This window comes from Camelus ferus, chromosome 9 (genome assembly GCF_009834535.1).
Source record: "Camelus ferus isolate YT-003-E chromosome 9, BCGSAC_Cfer_1.0, whole genome shotgun sequence".
Classification (NCBI taxonomy): domain Eukaryota; kingdom Metazoa; phylum Chordata; class Mammalia; order Artiodactyla; family Camelidae; genus Camelus; species Camelus ferus.
The window spans coordinates 65,631,284-65,645,036 of NC_045704.1; the positions used below are offsets into that span (position 1 = coordinate 65,631,284).

The following is a 13,753-nucleotide window of genomic DNA, read 5'->3' on the forward strand; positions in this document are numbered from 1 at the left end:
CCTGTGAGAAGGTCGTTTGTGATCTTTATTCGCCGGGAACTTTGTTTCCCAGGACACCAGGGAGAGGTACCTGGATGCTGCAGCTGTTCACCTAACAGTTCTGGGAAATTCTCTTAAATTGCATTATAGAGTGAACAAATTCCAGTTTTGAATGCGAGTAAACTGACATGGAAAGACATGGTGTTGAAAACCAAGCGAGGACGGCCAAGCACCGAGATTGAGAGACCGGGGAAAAGTGGCGTCAAGGCCCCCCTTACCCACCAACCCAGGGAGTGGCCTTGTGTTCTGTTTGCTTTCTTGGTTCTCAAGCAATTTCTCTTCCCTCTGTGCTGTAGAGAGCAGAGCCAGCCAGGATGAAGCAGGAGTTTTTATTTTCTCTGCTTGCTCACTTAGCACCTCAGCAAGTATTGCTCAGTTTCCTCCTGGGCTCCAGGCACTGTCCCAGGAGCTGAAGTGACCACGTACATTAAGCTCTACAGGCCACTGTGTTGGCTGCTGGATGCTCAGCACCTAGAACAGTGCCAGGCACACCCTAGGTGCTCAGTCATACGGAAGAAATCGGTTTGAATAGAAACGGACAGTCTGCTGACGGTCGCCAACGCCACGCGTGCCCTGGCAGGAAGAGCTAGCGCACAGGCAGCTGGGACTCAGGCCAGGCGGGCCCTTATTCTGGTTTCATTCTATGAGAGGACTGATTTACGCAAGAAACTCGCACAGGTGGGAGAGAGCCAGAAATAACCCAGACCCCGATTTACTGACCCTCGTCAGTCTTCAGACTTAAACTCGCCTCAGGTGAGGCAGCTCGTCAGTCTCAGGTACTGCCTCCCCCCTCCAGTCTCCACGGAATCAGAGTGGTCAAGGCTGAACTGGGATGACAGGACCCTGTCTTCCCCTTACGGTCAAGGGAACCAGTATCAGGAAGGTCAGTGGGTTTGCCAGAGTCACAGGGTGTGCTGGTGATGGCACCGTGACTAAGACTCAGTCTCTAGACTTAAGGCTTGCGATGTCTTTATTCATATGGGAGCCTTCTAGCCTGTTTAAAAACAAAACAAAACAACGGAAGCTCTCAGAATAAAGAGCCTATGCATGTGTGGGAGAACAGGGATTCTGCATGGCAGGCACTCAGGTTTGTACACCTCGCTTTCCTGCTGAGAAGAAGGCACAGAAGGAAACAAAAAGGCACGTGAAAACCAGAGCACTGGAGTTCACTCTCCTCTGGACGCTGCGTGTCTGCTTTACTCGTACACTCCGCTCCAGTTTCCTCCAGTGCCAGCTCCCCCTGCAGACTGAACACAAAGGTCTTTCCCAAATTCCCTGCCTAAATGAAAAGCAATATGTAAGAGTCTTAATACTTTATTAACTTAAAACATCACTCTAATAAATATGTATTAACAAACATAATGCACTCCAGAAGGTTTAAAAACATTTAGAAACTTCAACAAAGTAAAAATACCACTTTTTGTCTCTTACATATGGAGGGTTCAAAGAGTTGAAGACAGAGCCTTCACTCCCACATGCCTGTTAGCTTAGACATCTTAAAAATACCAGTTTAACAATAAAAAAACTGAATATACACACGAGAACCTTTGAACTATCTGTTCAGCTATTTTTCAATTTGCTTGATAAAATCCAAACGGTGAGAATGGTAGATTCAACATTCTATTTTGTCTTCTTAGAATTCCTTTGGAGAGAAAGAACAGACCCAGCTACCTGTAGGTGTGACGGTTAGCTTTTCGAAGGGCAGAGGCCAAGGCTGAGACTTTACTCTCTGGCTCCCCAGTACCCAGCACAGGACCTGGTACCGTGGTAACTGGTGGTCGGGAGCATTTGCTAAGTAAATGGACGCATCGTGTCCAAAGGCATCACTCTGTGCTTCCACCGCCTCTGAGGAAGCCTCCACAGGCCTCCTGCAGGGAGGACCTCTAATCTCTCACCACCAAGTCCACTGTTCTTCTGCTCCTTCTTAGGGCAGGCACGACAGTGGATCTTGTAATTTCAAAAGTAGGACAGTCCTTCCCCAAGTCAGTTTCTGAACCAGTCTTCAAACGGGAGAAAGGATTCCTCCGAGCTTCGTAGGCAGCACCCAACAGGAAGGGGTTGACAGACTCCCCAGAAGAGTAAAAGCAAAACACTTGTTCTTCATTCTAGACAAAACATTAGCACGTGTCTGCCTTGCAAATGGTCGTCCCTCCTCTTCCATGCACATGTGTAGAGCAGGTCAGAGAAGGAGGGAAGCAAGCTTAAGGACCACCCTATCTGCCTGTGGGACAGGGCTGGAGTGGGAAGGGCTGTAAGGCCCAAAGTTTTATCTGATCACCTCTCGACTTTGAGACTGCAGGAGTGGAGAAGCCTATTTGGTGTGTCCAAAGGGCAGTGAGTCATTTGGTTCCCACTCCAGGCTGAGCTTTGAAAGGGTAACATCCCCTCTGGCGGCTTCCAGGGAGGAGGGTGAAGGGGGATCTCGCTGGTGGGATCTGCGGAAGCTGCTGGTGGCAAGTGGGGGCTGCCCTCCGTAGTGTTGTGTAGCTGTGCATGCGGCCAGGTGCTCATTTGAGCCCGTGCTGTGTCTCCCGGTGCCGCCTGAGGTCCACCTTCCTCTGGAAGCCCTTCCCACACAGGTCGCAGCCGAAGGGCTTGAAGCCTGTGTGCTTGCGGCTGTGGGTGATGAGGTTGGAGCTCTGGCTGAACGCCTTGCCGCACACCTGGCATTTGTGGGGCTTCTCACCTACCGGGATGGAACGGGGGAGGGGAGGAAGCGTGAGTCTGTGATGAGCTAGGGGGGACTCACTGTGACCCACATGCTCTCGGCAGCAGCTGGCTGCACCTCAGTCTATGGCCCTCAAGCAGCTTGGAGGGTGACATGGGCGGCAACGCGAGTCCCGGGAAGCCATGGGCACGCCAGGGGAAAGGGAGACTTTCTGAGCCGGGGTTCCCAGCCAGAGGCCTCAAACCGTTTCCTGCTAAACGGAAACAGAGCAGAGGCCACGTGCCCTCCCCAGACTCGCAGCTGAATCTAGCCCGGGAGGACTCCCCTGACTTCAGAAGCAGAGAGCTCCCATGGCAGGTGTTCAGCACAAGGCGGGGGGGGGGGGGGGCGGGGGGCAGGGGTTGCTGACTTTCAAACCATGTGACTGTTCTATTTGAGAGGAAGTTTTCAAATCTGAGTTTCCAAGTGGGTGTCGGTTTGAATGGACCAGTGAGCCAGCCTGCCTTCTTGCTCTTGGAGGACAACAGAATGTATCAGAAGTACGGGCATTTCTCAAAGTCCTATTTTAAAATCTACATCTGGTCCCAAGGCACTTTTTAAGGTAGCTGACACTTTTCAATCTTGATTTTACTTTCTTTCCATGAGGTTAATCACAGGATTCTTTATATACCAGCAACTCTTTACCATTGATTAATAAATAACAGAAACTAGGTTGTATTTTTCCAATAGATGTGCTGTTTAACATTTGGGAAATAGGATGATTTTTCAAATAGCCTCACCATGGAACTATGGTCAGAGCTTGGCATTAGAAAAAAATGCAAAATTGATGAAGTTTGTTTTGCTGTACCCCTTTCTATCTTCATGCTTCAGATTCCTTTGATAAGGAACCACCCATCAAAACATATCCTATCCCCTTAGGGTTAAACAAATCTGAGAAACAAATTCTAACTCTAATGTAAATGTTTGATAAGGGTTTAATGTTCCATTCAGTCAAGATCTTAGTTGCATTTTGGTAAGTGCCTTGAATATCTTTACTCAAAAGGAGTGAGTTACACGGAAATTTCAGGCAAGGGGGCATGATTAAAGTAGGATATTTTTCTAGATTTTCTGATGAGGGCTTCTAAATGCCCAAGCATATTTACAAACATCAATGCTGGTTGTTTGGGACACACTGCAATTTATTTTAAGTCAGTATTCATATTCTGAAGCAAAATAAAATTACAGGTCTCATATATCTCTTATAAATGCTTTGTTGACTATTAAAGAGAGTGCTCCTGGCCTTCAAACCACACCACACACAATCAGAATGTTAGGGAAAGATACCAGGAGCGGAAGCCAGAGCATTCCAGAGCCCCATGACTTAGTCTCAGTCCGACCTTTGGTAAATCATTCCATTTTTCTGAGTTTCGGGATGGTAAGAGCAGCTCCTTGTACTTTATAGGACGGCAGGGAGAATCAAATAAAGTGATAGATCTGAAAGCACTTTGTAAACGACAAAGCATTATAATAGGTAAAGAATCGCGACTATTATGCAGAACTTGCTGATGTTTTGAGGAAGGCTGATATTATGTGGATGGAAGCTCTCTATACCTATCAATCCCCTTGACTCTGACAGTAGAAGGCAATAAACGAGGGTCAAGAGCTCAGACGTCTGAGAGCAGACAGACCTGAATTTAAGTCCTGGCCCTGCTACTTGCTAGCAGTATGGCCCCGGGGCAAGTTACCTAACCCTTCTGTGCCTCATTTTCCTCATCGATAAAATGGGGGTAAGGAATAGTCTCTATCTCCCTGAGTTGCTGTGAGCATAAAATGAGATAATGCATTTAAAAAGTGCTTAGCAGAAAGCCCAGTAATTTCCTCCCCAATCAGAATAATTGGTCAGACTCCTAAAAATGCAGCCAACAGGCCACATGTCAGTCCCTCCCCCCCAAAAGCTGGGTGGTAGCCTAGAGAAAGCCTCAGTCTCTAGGTGAACATTTAGAGCAACGCTCTGAAAGGACCAGGGAGCTTCATATTTCACCTAGAGCAGGCAGCAGTTGGAGCAGCTGCTAAACTAGTGGAAAATATTCTTTGTAAGGATAGAGAACCTGCAGCTGAGCTGCTGAGTGGCTTTCAGCTACAACCCCAAATCAAGGCCCCTCTGGGGAGAACCAGGTATGTAAGTGAACCTAAAAGAATCTGCCTCCTTGTTTTCTGTAATGCGCTGCAGTGATTAACTCCATCTGGAAGGCCCACATCCTCCAATCATTCCAGGAACAGAATATCACAAAGGAGGTGAATCACGCTGGCCTCGGGGAGACGAACAACAGCCCCCACCGCCCATCCCTCACCAGGGGCTTCTTCCAAGCCGAGGGCCTTCAGCTCACCCGTGTGGATGAAGGTGTGTTTCTTCATGTCGGACTTCTGGTGGAACCTCTTGCCACAGTACTGACAGGGGTAGGGCCGGGTGTCTGAGTGGATGAGCAGGTGTGTGGACAGCGTAGACGACCTCTTGAAGCTCTTGCCACAGATCTTACAGTCAAAGCTCCGTTCCTGTGGAGAGAAAGATGTGGCACGCCTAGTGCAACCATCTAGGCCGCCATTCCCCCCGCCCCCAACCTGCCCCGAAGTCCCCAACGCCAGGGCTCTGCCTGCCTTCAGACTGCCCTTCCACGTGGCCTGCCCCATCATCTTCGCTCCTCCTCGCTGACTTCCAGCCTCCACCCTCCCCACCCTAATCCTCTACGCCTTCAACACGTTTTCCACCCAAACACTTTTCACCCGCAACCCTCCACACCCCATGGCAATGATGTATCCCCACCCTGCTTGTTTGACACCTGTTTACAAACACTTCTCCACCCTCCTCAACAGGAGGCTCAGACCTCAGGAACTGGAGTTGCCCCCACCAGCCAGTGTAGGCACTGAAGGAGATGGGAAATACTCTTTTTAGTAAGTAAGCCTCTGTAAGTAAGCATTCTCCTGCCGCAGTTCCTGTGTACTTGTTTGCTTTCCCACCACTATCTCTCAGCCAAACTTCTATCTCCAGTAGGGGCGTCCTGTCGGAGACCCAGTGTGTTACTGAATTCTTACATGCCCAGCACCTGGAAGTTGGGCAACAAAGTTTTTATAAATGAATAAACGAAAGAACAGCAGGACAAACACTGGACGCTATAAATAAGCGGAGATTCCTTCTTTTCAGTCGGGAGGAGTCGGTGCAGATTAAGTGACTGCCATTTGATGAAAAGGAAGGAGGCCAAGAAACGCAGCTAATAAATCTGATGTATCAGCTGCAAGAGCGCATACAAGCCCTTCTCAAACCCAAAGTCATGATGCGGATCACATTCTGGAGGCTCACAATGATGTGACACCAAACTCTAGGGCTGCCTCGAGGCCTGAGCCGGCCACCAGGCGCCTTCCCTGCACGCCTACGTCCAAGCAGAGGGCCACGGCGGAGGAGACGGGGGCAGTCCCGGGGAAGTCCAGGGAGAGAGCTGCCGAGCGGAGGGCGGCGGGCGCTGCGCAGGGAAGCGGCGCTGCCCGCCCGCGGAAACCTGGGCGGGGCGGCGCGGCCGTGCGCCCCGCGCTTACCTGCGAGTGCACGGCCTTGTGCTGCTCCAGGCTCACCGCGTGCCCGAAGGTCTTGCCGCACATCTCGCACGCGAACGGTCTCGTGCCGCTGTGGGACCTGCGCACGTGCACCTCGAGCCCGTGCGGTGTGGAGAACACCTGAGGCGGGTGGGGCCGGGAGAGGGCGCTGAGCGGGGCCGAGGAGCGCGGGCGCGGGAGGGGGGCCGGGGGGGGCGGCGGCGCGGGCACGGGGTCGGGCAGGCCAGGCGCGCGGGGGCCTCACCTTGCTGCACTTGATGCACTTGTAGGAGCCGCCGCCCAGCAGCAGGCGGGTGCACAGCAGCTCCGACTCCACCTTGACGCCGGCGCCCTGGTCTGCGTGCAGCCCGTGGCCGCGCCCCTGGTACAGCACGCCCGCCGCCGGCCTCTCGTACAGTCCTGTCGCCGCGGGTCCGAAGTCGCCGTAGAGGCCCGGGCCCGCGCCGCCGGCAGCGCCGCTCCCCGCGCCGCCTCCCCCGGGCGCCCCGGCGCCCGCGCCGCCCGCAGCCCGCTCCGGGCCGTACAGCGCCGCGGGGTGGCCTGGCTCCGGGGCGCGCTCGCAGAAGAGGCCCAGGCCGGCGCCGCGCTCCAGGGCCGCGCAAGGCCGGCAGCTCTGCACCAGGTGCCGCAGGTCGGAGCCCGCCAGGCCGCTCCACGAGTACGGCTTGAAGGGCAGCGCGAAGGGCTGAGCCTCGTCCAGCGACGGGCACACCGACTTCTCCGAGGCTGTGGAGGCACGAGGGGGTGTCCAGTCAGATCGGGCTTAAAACCGCGGAGCGGAAGCCGCCCGGCGGCGTCGGCCAGGCGGCGTGTCTGCGGACTGCCCGGCACCCAGCATTTGTGCCGCAGCCCTGCGCCCGGCGCCGCGCTGGGTGCCAAAAACGCCCCCAGGATCCAACACGGGCCGGTCCCTGGGGCCTTGAGGACCCTTGGAGGCAGCCAAGCAAGCAAACAGAAAATTAAAATGACACCAAGTGAGGAGAGAGGTAAATTCCGTGCCAGGTTAAGAGCGTCCTTTCTGGCCGGACCAGCACACCTGGTGCTCCCGCAGAGAAAGGCGCGACTCGCTTCAAAGCAGCTCTGAGCCGAGCGGACCTGTGCGGGAGGAGGCGGCGGCCGCCCCCGCCCTGGAAAGCGCCCGTGGGCGGGCGCTCTCCCGGCCCCTGCGTGTGGTGTTCCCACCCCGTCCTTTTTCTTTCCCGGAATCGATGAGGGAAGAAGAGGAGCAATAAATGCGGCCCGGCCAACCCTAGACGTGTCTGTCTAGGGGGCGGGGTGGGGGGTGGGGGGGACGAGAAGGCGTTAACATTCCGCAAAGTAAGTAAATACCCAGTGCAGGTAGCAAAGGGGCAGCTGGAAGAAGCCTTGGGTCTTGAACTGCCTGCCAAGTACTTCCATTCCCATTCTTGTCATAGTTTGACAGGAGAAAACCCCACAAATTTCTTAGAGAATAATTTACAATTTAAGGTTTGGCCACATCCTGCAAGGCGACCAGCTTTGCGAATTCGCGGCCTTCTGCACCCCCACCCGTGTAAATGTTGCTAAAACCAGAAACCCAGTATGTACTTTTCTCTAACTGCATATGGATTTACAAATCAAATCTGTTCACACACACCGCAGAGTGCAGTCCAGGCTGGCCGCTTCAGTAAGAAGCTGCGCTTTGAGTTTCCGTCAGAGATTCCTGCGGCACTCAGGCCTTGCGGGACGGTGTCCTGCACAGCCGAGAAGGACTCTCGGGCCGCCAGATCCCAGACGGACTCTCTGGAGCTACGGCTTTAGCCACGTCGATCACTGAGCGTGGGATGGGGCTGGGGATATCTTTTAAAACTGTTAAATGAGATCTGGAAATAACTAGCCTTTGGCTCTCCTTCCGGCACCCACTATTCGCCCCCACCCAAAGTGCAGTCACTCAGTTTGCGAGAGACTCGGTTGCTGGCTGTAAATGAAACCCGTAGGTTGGTCCGCAAGGCTGGGCTAAGCCGGCAGAACGAAAAATGAAATAGGCCCCCAATCCATGCCTGCGAAGACATAGCAGGGAGCCGAGATTTTGATCCTGGACCAGTCCCTTCCGCTTGGCGCCTAGCTAGTTCCGTCAGGTCCAGCGCCACGGGAGAGAGCATAATTTTTAAACGCAACGACTCTTTTCTCTCAGACTGCCCAGGTCTCCGTCGGAGACTTTGGGGTCTGGATCCTGGGATCTCAGCTCTTTCTAAACAATCAGCTCTGGTCGGAAAACGAAAAGTCGACGTTGCTGCCTGAGACGACTTATTTATTTTCTCTCACCCACCGGCTCGGTGCAAACAAATGTTAGCAATGCACAGCCCAGGTCCCACTGCCTCCGATCCAGACCCCAGACCCTGCAAGCAGGCTCTTAGTCGTAGAGAACCCGGCGCCTCCCTATTTAGCCTTTCTGTGCCCGAAGTCGCGCGGGTTCATTCTTTACGCGGGGTCCGTGCCTCCCAAAGGTTCCCTACCTGGAGACACAGAGGGCGACGGAGGCCTCCAGAAGTCTTCAAACTCGGAGCTCCGATCGCACACGCTGCCCTCACAGCTGCCAGGGGACGCGGAGGCTCTGTCAGGGGCCTCGGTCAGCTGAGACTCGGGGGACAAACGGCCCCGGGGCTCCGCCTTGGCCCCACCTGCGCTCGAGGTGCTGTCTGCGGAGAGGAGGCAGGATAGGGACTCAGGCTGGGTCTGGTGGGCTTGATGGCTTTTAAGTGGTGGCCCCCCAGACAGTGGCACCTGGGCTCCCTCTTCTCACCCCAGACCTGGCCGGAACACTCCGGGATCCAGGAGCGGGAGCAGAGAGGCCTTGGCACCTAGGCGACAAGGCCGGAAGGAACCCGAACGGTAGGAAACCAAAAAAGGGCAGTAAAGGGGCGTCAGGATGCCCTTCCCGGTTCCTGAGGGATGCTGTAGCGGGGCGCAGTCTGTGGCCCCGGAAGCAGCCCGGCCCAGCGCGCGCGCGCCCCGCACCTGCTCCGCCCGGCGCCAGCACATTCTCCAGGCGAAGAGAATAGTCGGGTCCCGGGGAGCGCGGCTGGTGGTAACTGTGAGCCTTCTTGCTCTTGACAAGGAACGAACGCGGCATGGTGGTCGGGCGCGCTCCCCACTCGGTTCCAAGGGTTCCTGAAGCCGCAGTCAGCCCACCGTTACCCGAATTCTTGCTCAGCCCCAGCCAGGCGGAGACCTGCGAGAGGAGAACAGGGTAGAAACGCAGGGTCAGCGCGCTCCGGGGCCCGGGACTGGGCAGCCGAGCAGAGAGAGAGCTCGGGCCGGGGAGGAGGGAAGAAGGCCCGGGGGAGGTGGGGCTTGCCCCCCCCCCCTGCACTACGCTCACCAGGTGGCACTCGGACAGGTGGCGCGAGCCCGCCGCCGCCACAGCTCATCAGTGAAACCCTTCCCCGGGCCCACACTCAGGCCTCTTCCTTCTGTCTTGCCCACGCCCCTCGGCCCCTCCCCTTCCCTAGCAAAACTCGCTCTGGTAATCAAACTCTCGGAAAGCCGATGTCCCCAACGGGCCAGTTACCCCGACTCAACCACTCACTGGCTGCCTGGGTCTGCTTTTCGTACGGGGAGGAAGGAGTAGAAGCGCAGGTCAGTTTAGGGCGAGGGGATGTGTCGATGGCCGCAGACCGGGTTGAGGCGAAGTGCCAAGCCCTCCAAGAGCCAGTTACAGACTTCAGTGAAAGGGGGCAGGGACCCGACACCTCGGGCTGGCTTTAGAGCCGGGTTGAGGGGACAGCAGCAGAAGGCCTGGGGCCATTAAAGGCCGAAGATAGGAGTCAGGGAGGTAGTGTGCAGGTGGCAAAGGACCGACCCCTGCACCAAGAAGTCGCTTCCCAGCGATCTTGATCGGCGCTCACTCGTGCCCCATGCAGGAGAAACGTTGGCTTGGAGACGCGAGTGCAGAGGTAACAGGCAGGGTTCGGGACAAGACACCCCAGACTATGGAGATCTAACCTCGGAAACCAAGTCATGGGAAAAAGCACTTTCCGTTCTGCTCACCAAAAACCTTACCCTGGGGAAGTCGAGCCGGATTCGCGCGCGGTGGCTGGGAAACGCGCGGTGTCCGGAGTCCGCGGAGAACCAACAGTTTAGAGGACGCAGGAAAGCGCAGGGTGCTCCGGTAGTAGCCACAGAGCCGGGCTCCGGGCGCGGGCCTGGGAGGGAGCTGGCTGCCTGCTACGCTGCTCTCATTAACCCCCCAATCAGTTCACATAATCCCGGGGTCGAAACCTGAGCCCGGCGGGGAGGCGGGGCAGCGCCTCCGGCTCCTGCTCTGGGCTCGATCCGGGGGCGGGACCAGGCGGGCTAGGAGGTATGGGCAAAACGAATCTGCCTTCCTCTCGGGGTGAAGGCGATGGGGGCCGGGTTCACATGCGAGCTACAAGCTCTTCGGGCGCCGCGGTTCTCCGAGGTCTTTGTCTAGTTCAGGGAGCAACAAGGGCGCTGGGCATCCCGGGCCGGAGCAGGACCCTCTCGTGCTCGTGCTTCGCGCGTTAGACTGCCTGACCAGGGGCCGCGCGGCTCCCAGGGCAGGATGTAGGACAGGGTCTAGGTCTGCCCGCCGGCTCTCTGGGCTCAAAACGGGTTCTCTTCGCACGCCCTATTGCGTCCCCTTCCTCGGAGGAACAGTGGGGACAAGCTTGGGAGAAAAGACGGCTGGGACAAGTAGCGAAGTCCCAAGTGGCATCTCCCGCGTCCTAAACGCCAGGAGGCTCCTAGGGGTGAGGGTGCCTCCCTTTTGTGTCCGGGTCGGCCCCTAGGACCTGGGCTTCAGGGTGCTGGGCTGCCCTAGTGCGCGGTTCTGCCTTCATTTTCCCCTGAGCCCCGGCGTGAGCCCTTCGGTCGGCTGTATACTTAAACACCACAAACGCAAAACCCAATTTCTTAAACAACCATGAAACTCAGAGGAAAAGGAAAACTGGGTGAAAAAGTCCCGAGGGCCCTGCGGCCTGGGTCTGCGTTGGCGCGCAGCGGGCGGGGGCGGGGAGGCAGGGGGTGAGCTGCCGGCGCCACCGCTGAATCTAGGCTGGGACCGCGCGGGATCGTTCAGGCTGGCGCGGAAGCAGACCCCCGGCCCGGGCCGCGGCCCCGCGCCTCTCTCGCACCCCGGCTGGCTCTGTCTGTTCCTGGGAGGGTGGAATCGGTGGAGGAGCAGTAGGGCCGAGGGCTGAGCGCGTGGGAAGGCGACCTCTCGCAGCAGCTGGCGGCCAGGGGCGGAGCGGGGCGGGTCGGGCCCCTTAGCGCGCGCGGGCTGGCCGGGCCTGGCTTCACCGTCAGGTCCTGGGAAGGCGGGAGCGCGAGGTGCGGAGCGGGCAGCCTCCTGGGCCCAGTTGCCACTGCCTCCCGACTAGATGTTTCCTTCCCGGTGGATCTCGCGCCCCTGCAGAACTACCAACAGCCTGGCGCGCGTCCTTTGCGCCAGACCCCAGCCCCGCGGTGCGGGTCGCGCGGGGACCCAGAGGATAGCTCTCTCTGGGCTCCTCAAGGGCGGCCGGCCGCCGGTGGGAACCCCGCGGCGCCCTCTGGTCACCCCCGCAGTGCGGGCGCCCAGCCTGCTCCCGCGGCCGCCCCCGCCAGGGTGGGAGGTGCAGCGGACCTACCTGCGGGGTCAGGGCGCGGGCACCGAGCTCCGAGAGTTTTCAAACTGAGTTGCTTTCAGGAGAGACCGCGCTCTCTCTCTCTCTTTTTTAATCTCCTTCCGAGCTCAGCCCCCAAAGCCACAAGCTTCACTTCCTGAGCGTTAAGGAGCAACTCGCTTAGCCCTGTCAGGCCTCCCCCCCAATCCCCCCAGCCCCCGTCGGGCGGCGGGGCGCGCTCCTCCTTTGCGCAAGGGGGCAGGAGGCGGACGGGGGCCCGGCTTTTCCAGCCTCCCTCCCCATGTTTTCTCTGTGGGGCGGCGGGAGATGGGGAAACTCGGAGGGCCCAGAGACCCAGGCACTAGAAATGACTCGAAAGAAAATGAACTATTCTTGGCTCCTGGGAGACTTCCGCAGCGAGAAGAAGTCACAGATTCAGGACACAGATTGCTTGGAGCGCCGGCAGTGGGAGCGCCCTGCTCCAAGGAGGTCTCCCCGCCCATCTGTCCCGGGACACCCCCCCCCCAACCCCGCCGCCTGCTTGGGCTGCGTCGCCCCCGGGTCGGGACCGTGAATCACCGGCCCGCGGTGCCGCCGGCCTGGAGCCCGGCGAGTGGCCGCGGCGTCCGCAGAGCGAAACCTGCCCCGCGGCCCCGAAATAGCTTGTTGTGGAAACACTTCGGGATAAATACGCCCAGCAAGGCTGAAAATACCTTGACACCCAATCCCAGAGGTTTGCTCATTTCCCTTCGGATTTAGGTAATGGTTAAATTTGGAAGAGGTGGGCGAGCGCCGAGCCCCCGGCCGAGAGGGCGCTGGCGGCGCGTCCCGCGGGCGCCCGGCTGGGCTGGCGGGCGCGCCCTCCCCGCGCCGCGCACACCCGCGCTGGGCCGGGGCCGCTCGGCCGGCGGCTGTAGCTTCCGGTGGTTGGAGCTGCGAAATTAAAGACCGCGCGGGCGGCAGGGCGCGGGGGCCGAGGCGGCGGCGGCTCGACTGAGCCCGCCCTGCCCGGGCCAGCCGGGGAGAGCCGTGCCCCAGGCGCGGGCCCGCCGCCGCCTGCCGTCCGCCCAGGCGCTCGGTCCTGCGGGGAGCGGGGAGGCGCCGTCGAGGCACCGGCCTGCTGGTGACTGCGAAGTCGGCCCTCGCTGGGATGGTGCGTTCCCTGAGGGTAGGCAGCGGCTCTCAGCATTGTGTCCCCGGTAGGCTCGGAACACACGTCTGTGGGCTGAGCAAATGAATGAATGGCATTAATTAATCAATTCCATACTAGAACAGGAAAAAATTAAGACCTCACCCACAAAGAAACAAATGCAGCGACCTCCAACGCCAGAGTGCGTGTCATGATCCACAGCGTGGCCTGCGGTGTGTGCGTCAAGTCTACACCCTTTCCTGAGGGGCGCAGATACTGTTACAATGGGCTTGCTTTCCTAAATGAAATGAGGGGGTGTTTGATCACTGCTTCATGCACAACCATCTCCAGTGGCAGACACCGAGAGAGGGAGTGGTGCTCTTCAGTTCTTGCAAAATAATTTACTGATTTTTAGATTAATCCAAAGTTGTCATGGAAAAAAGGCCCTGAGAGCCCTTCCCTTAGAGAATGCTATTAAGAGTGATTTTTAATTTGCGTTGTAAACCTAAAGGCCTGTGGAAAATATTTGGTTGTTGCTGCAGTGCTTCAAGCATGTTTTAATAGTTTAGACGTTTTATACAGCAATGGCTGCACACCTACTATGTGCCTGGTGCCAGACTAGACACACATCTTGTCTGACTCGCTGTCCACTCTACACTTTGTTCACTTTCTTCATACACACTTTCTTTATAAATAAATGCACAGGTAAGCAATCTTAATCAGAAAGATTACAAATACTGAACTAGC

General features: G+C 57.2%; 1 protein-coding gene across 4 annotated transcripts; it reads right to left on the reverse strand.

Moving 5' to 3' along the window:
* Window positions 1–1,169: 1,169 nt before the first annotated feature.
* Window positions 1,170–12,494, reverse strand: GFI1 (growth factor independent 1 transcriptional repressor). 4 transcript variants are annotated; one of them, XM_032487090.1, is made up of 7 exons: window positions 11,902–12,494; window positions 9,269–9,482; window positions 8,767–8,949; window positions 6,537–7,018; window positions 6,275–6,412; window positions 5,074–5,239; window positions 1,170–2,725 (listed from the first exon to the last, which is right to left on the reverse strand). In XM_032487090.1, the coding sequence occupies exons 2-7, from the start codon at window positions 9,381–9,383 to the stop codon at window positions 2,547–2,549; spliced, it is 1,263 nt and encodes a 420-aa protein (XP_032342981.1). In that variant the 5' UTR covers window positions 9,384–9,482; window positions 11,902–12,494; the 3' UTR covers window positions 1,170–2,546. The 4 variants fall into 4 exon arrangements, with proteins under 4 accessions (XP_032342981.1, XP_032342980.1, XP_032342979.1 ...); XM_032487089.1 differs by having other exon boundaries at window positions 10,313–12,494; XM_032487088.1 differs by lacking the exon at window positions 11,902–12,494 and adding an exon at window positions 9,840–9,955.
* Between the last annotated feature and the right edge of the window lie 1,259 nt (window positions 12,495–13,753).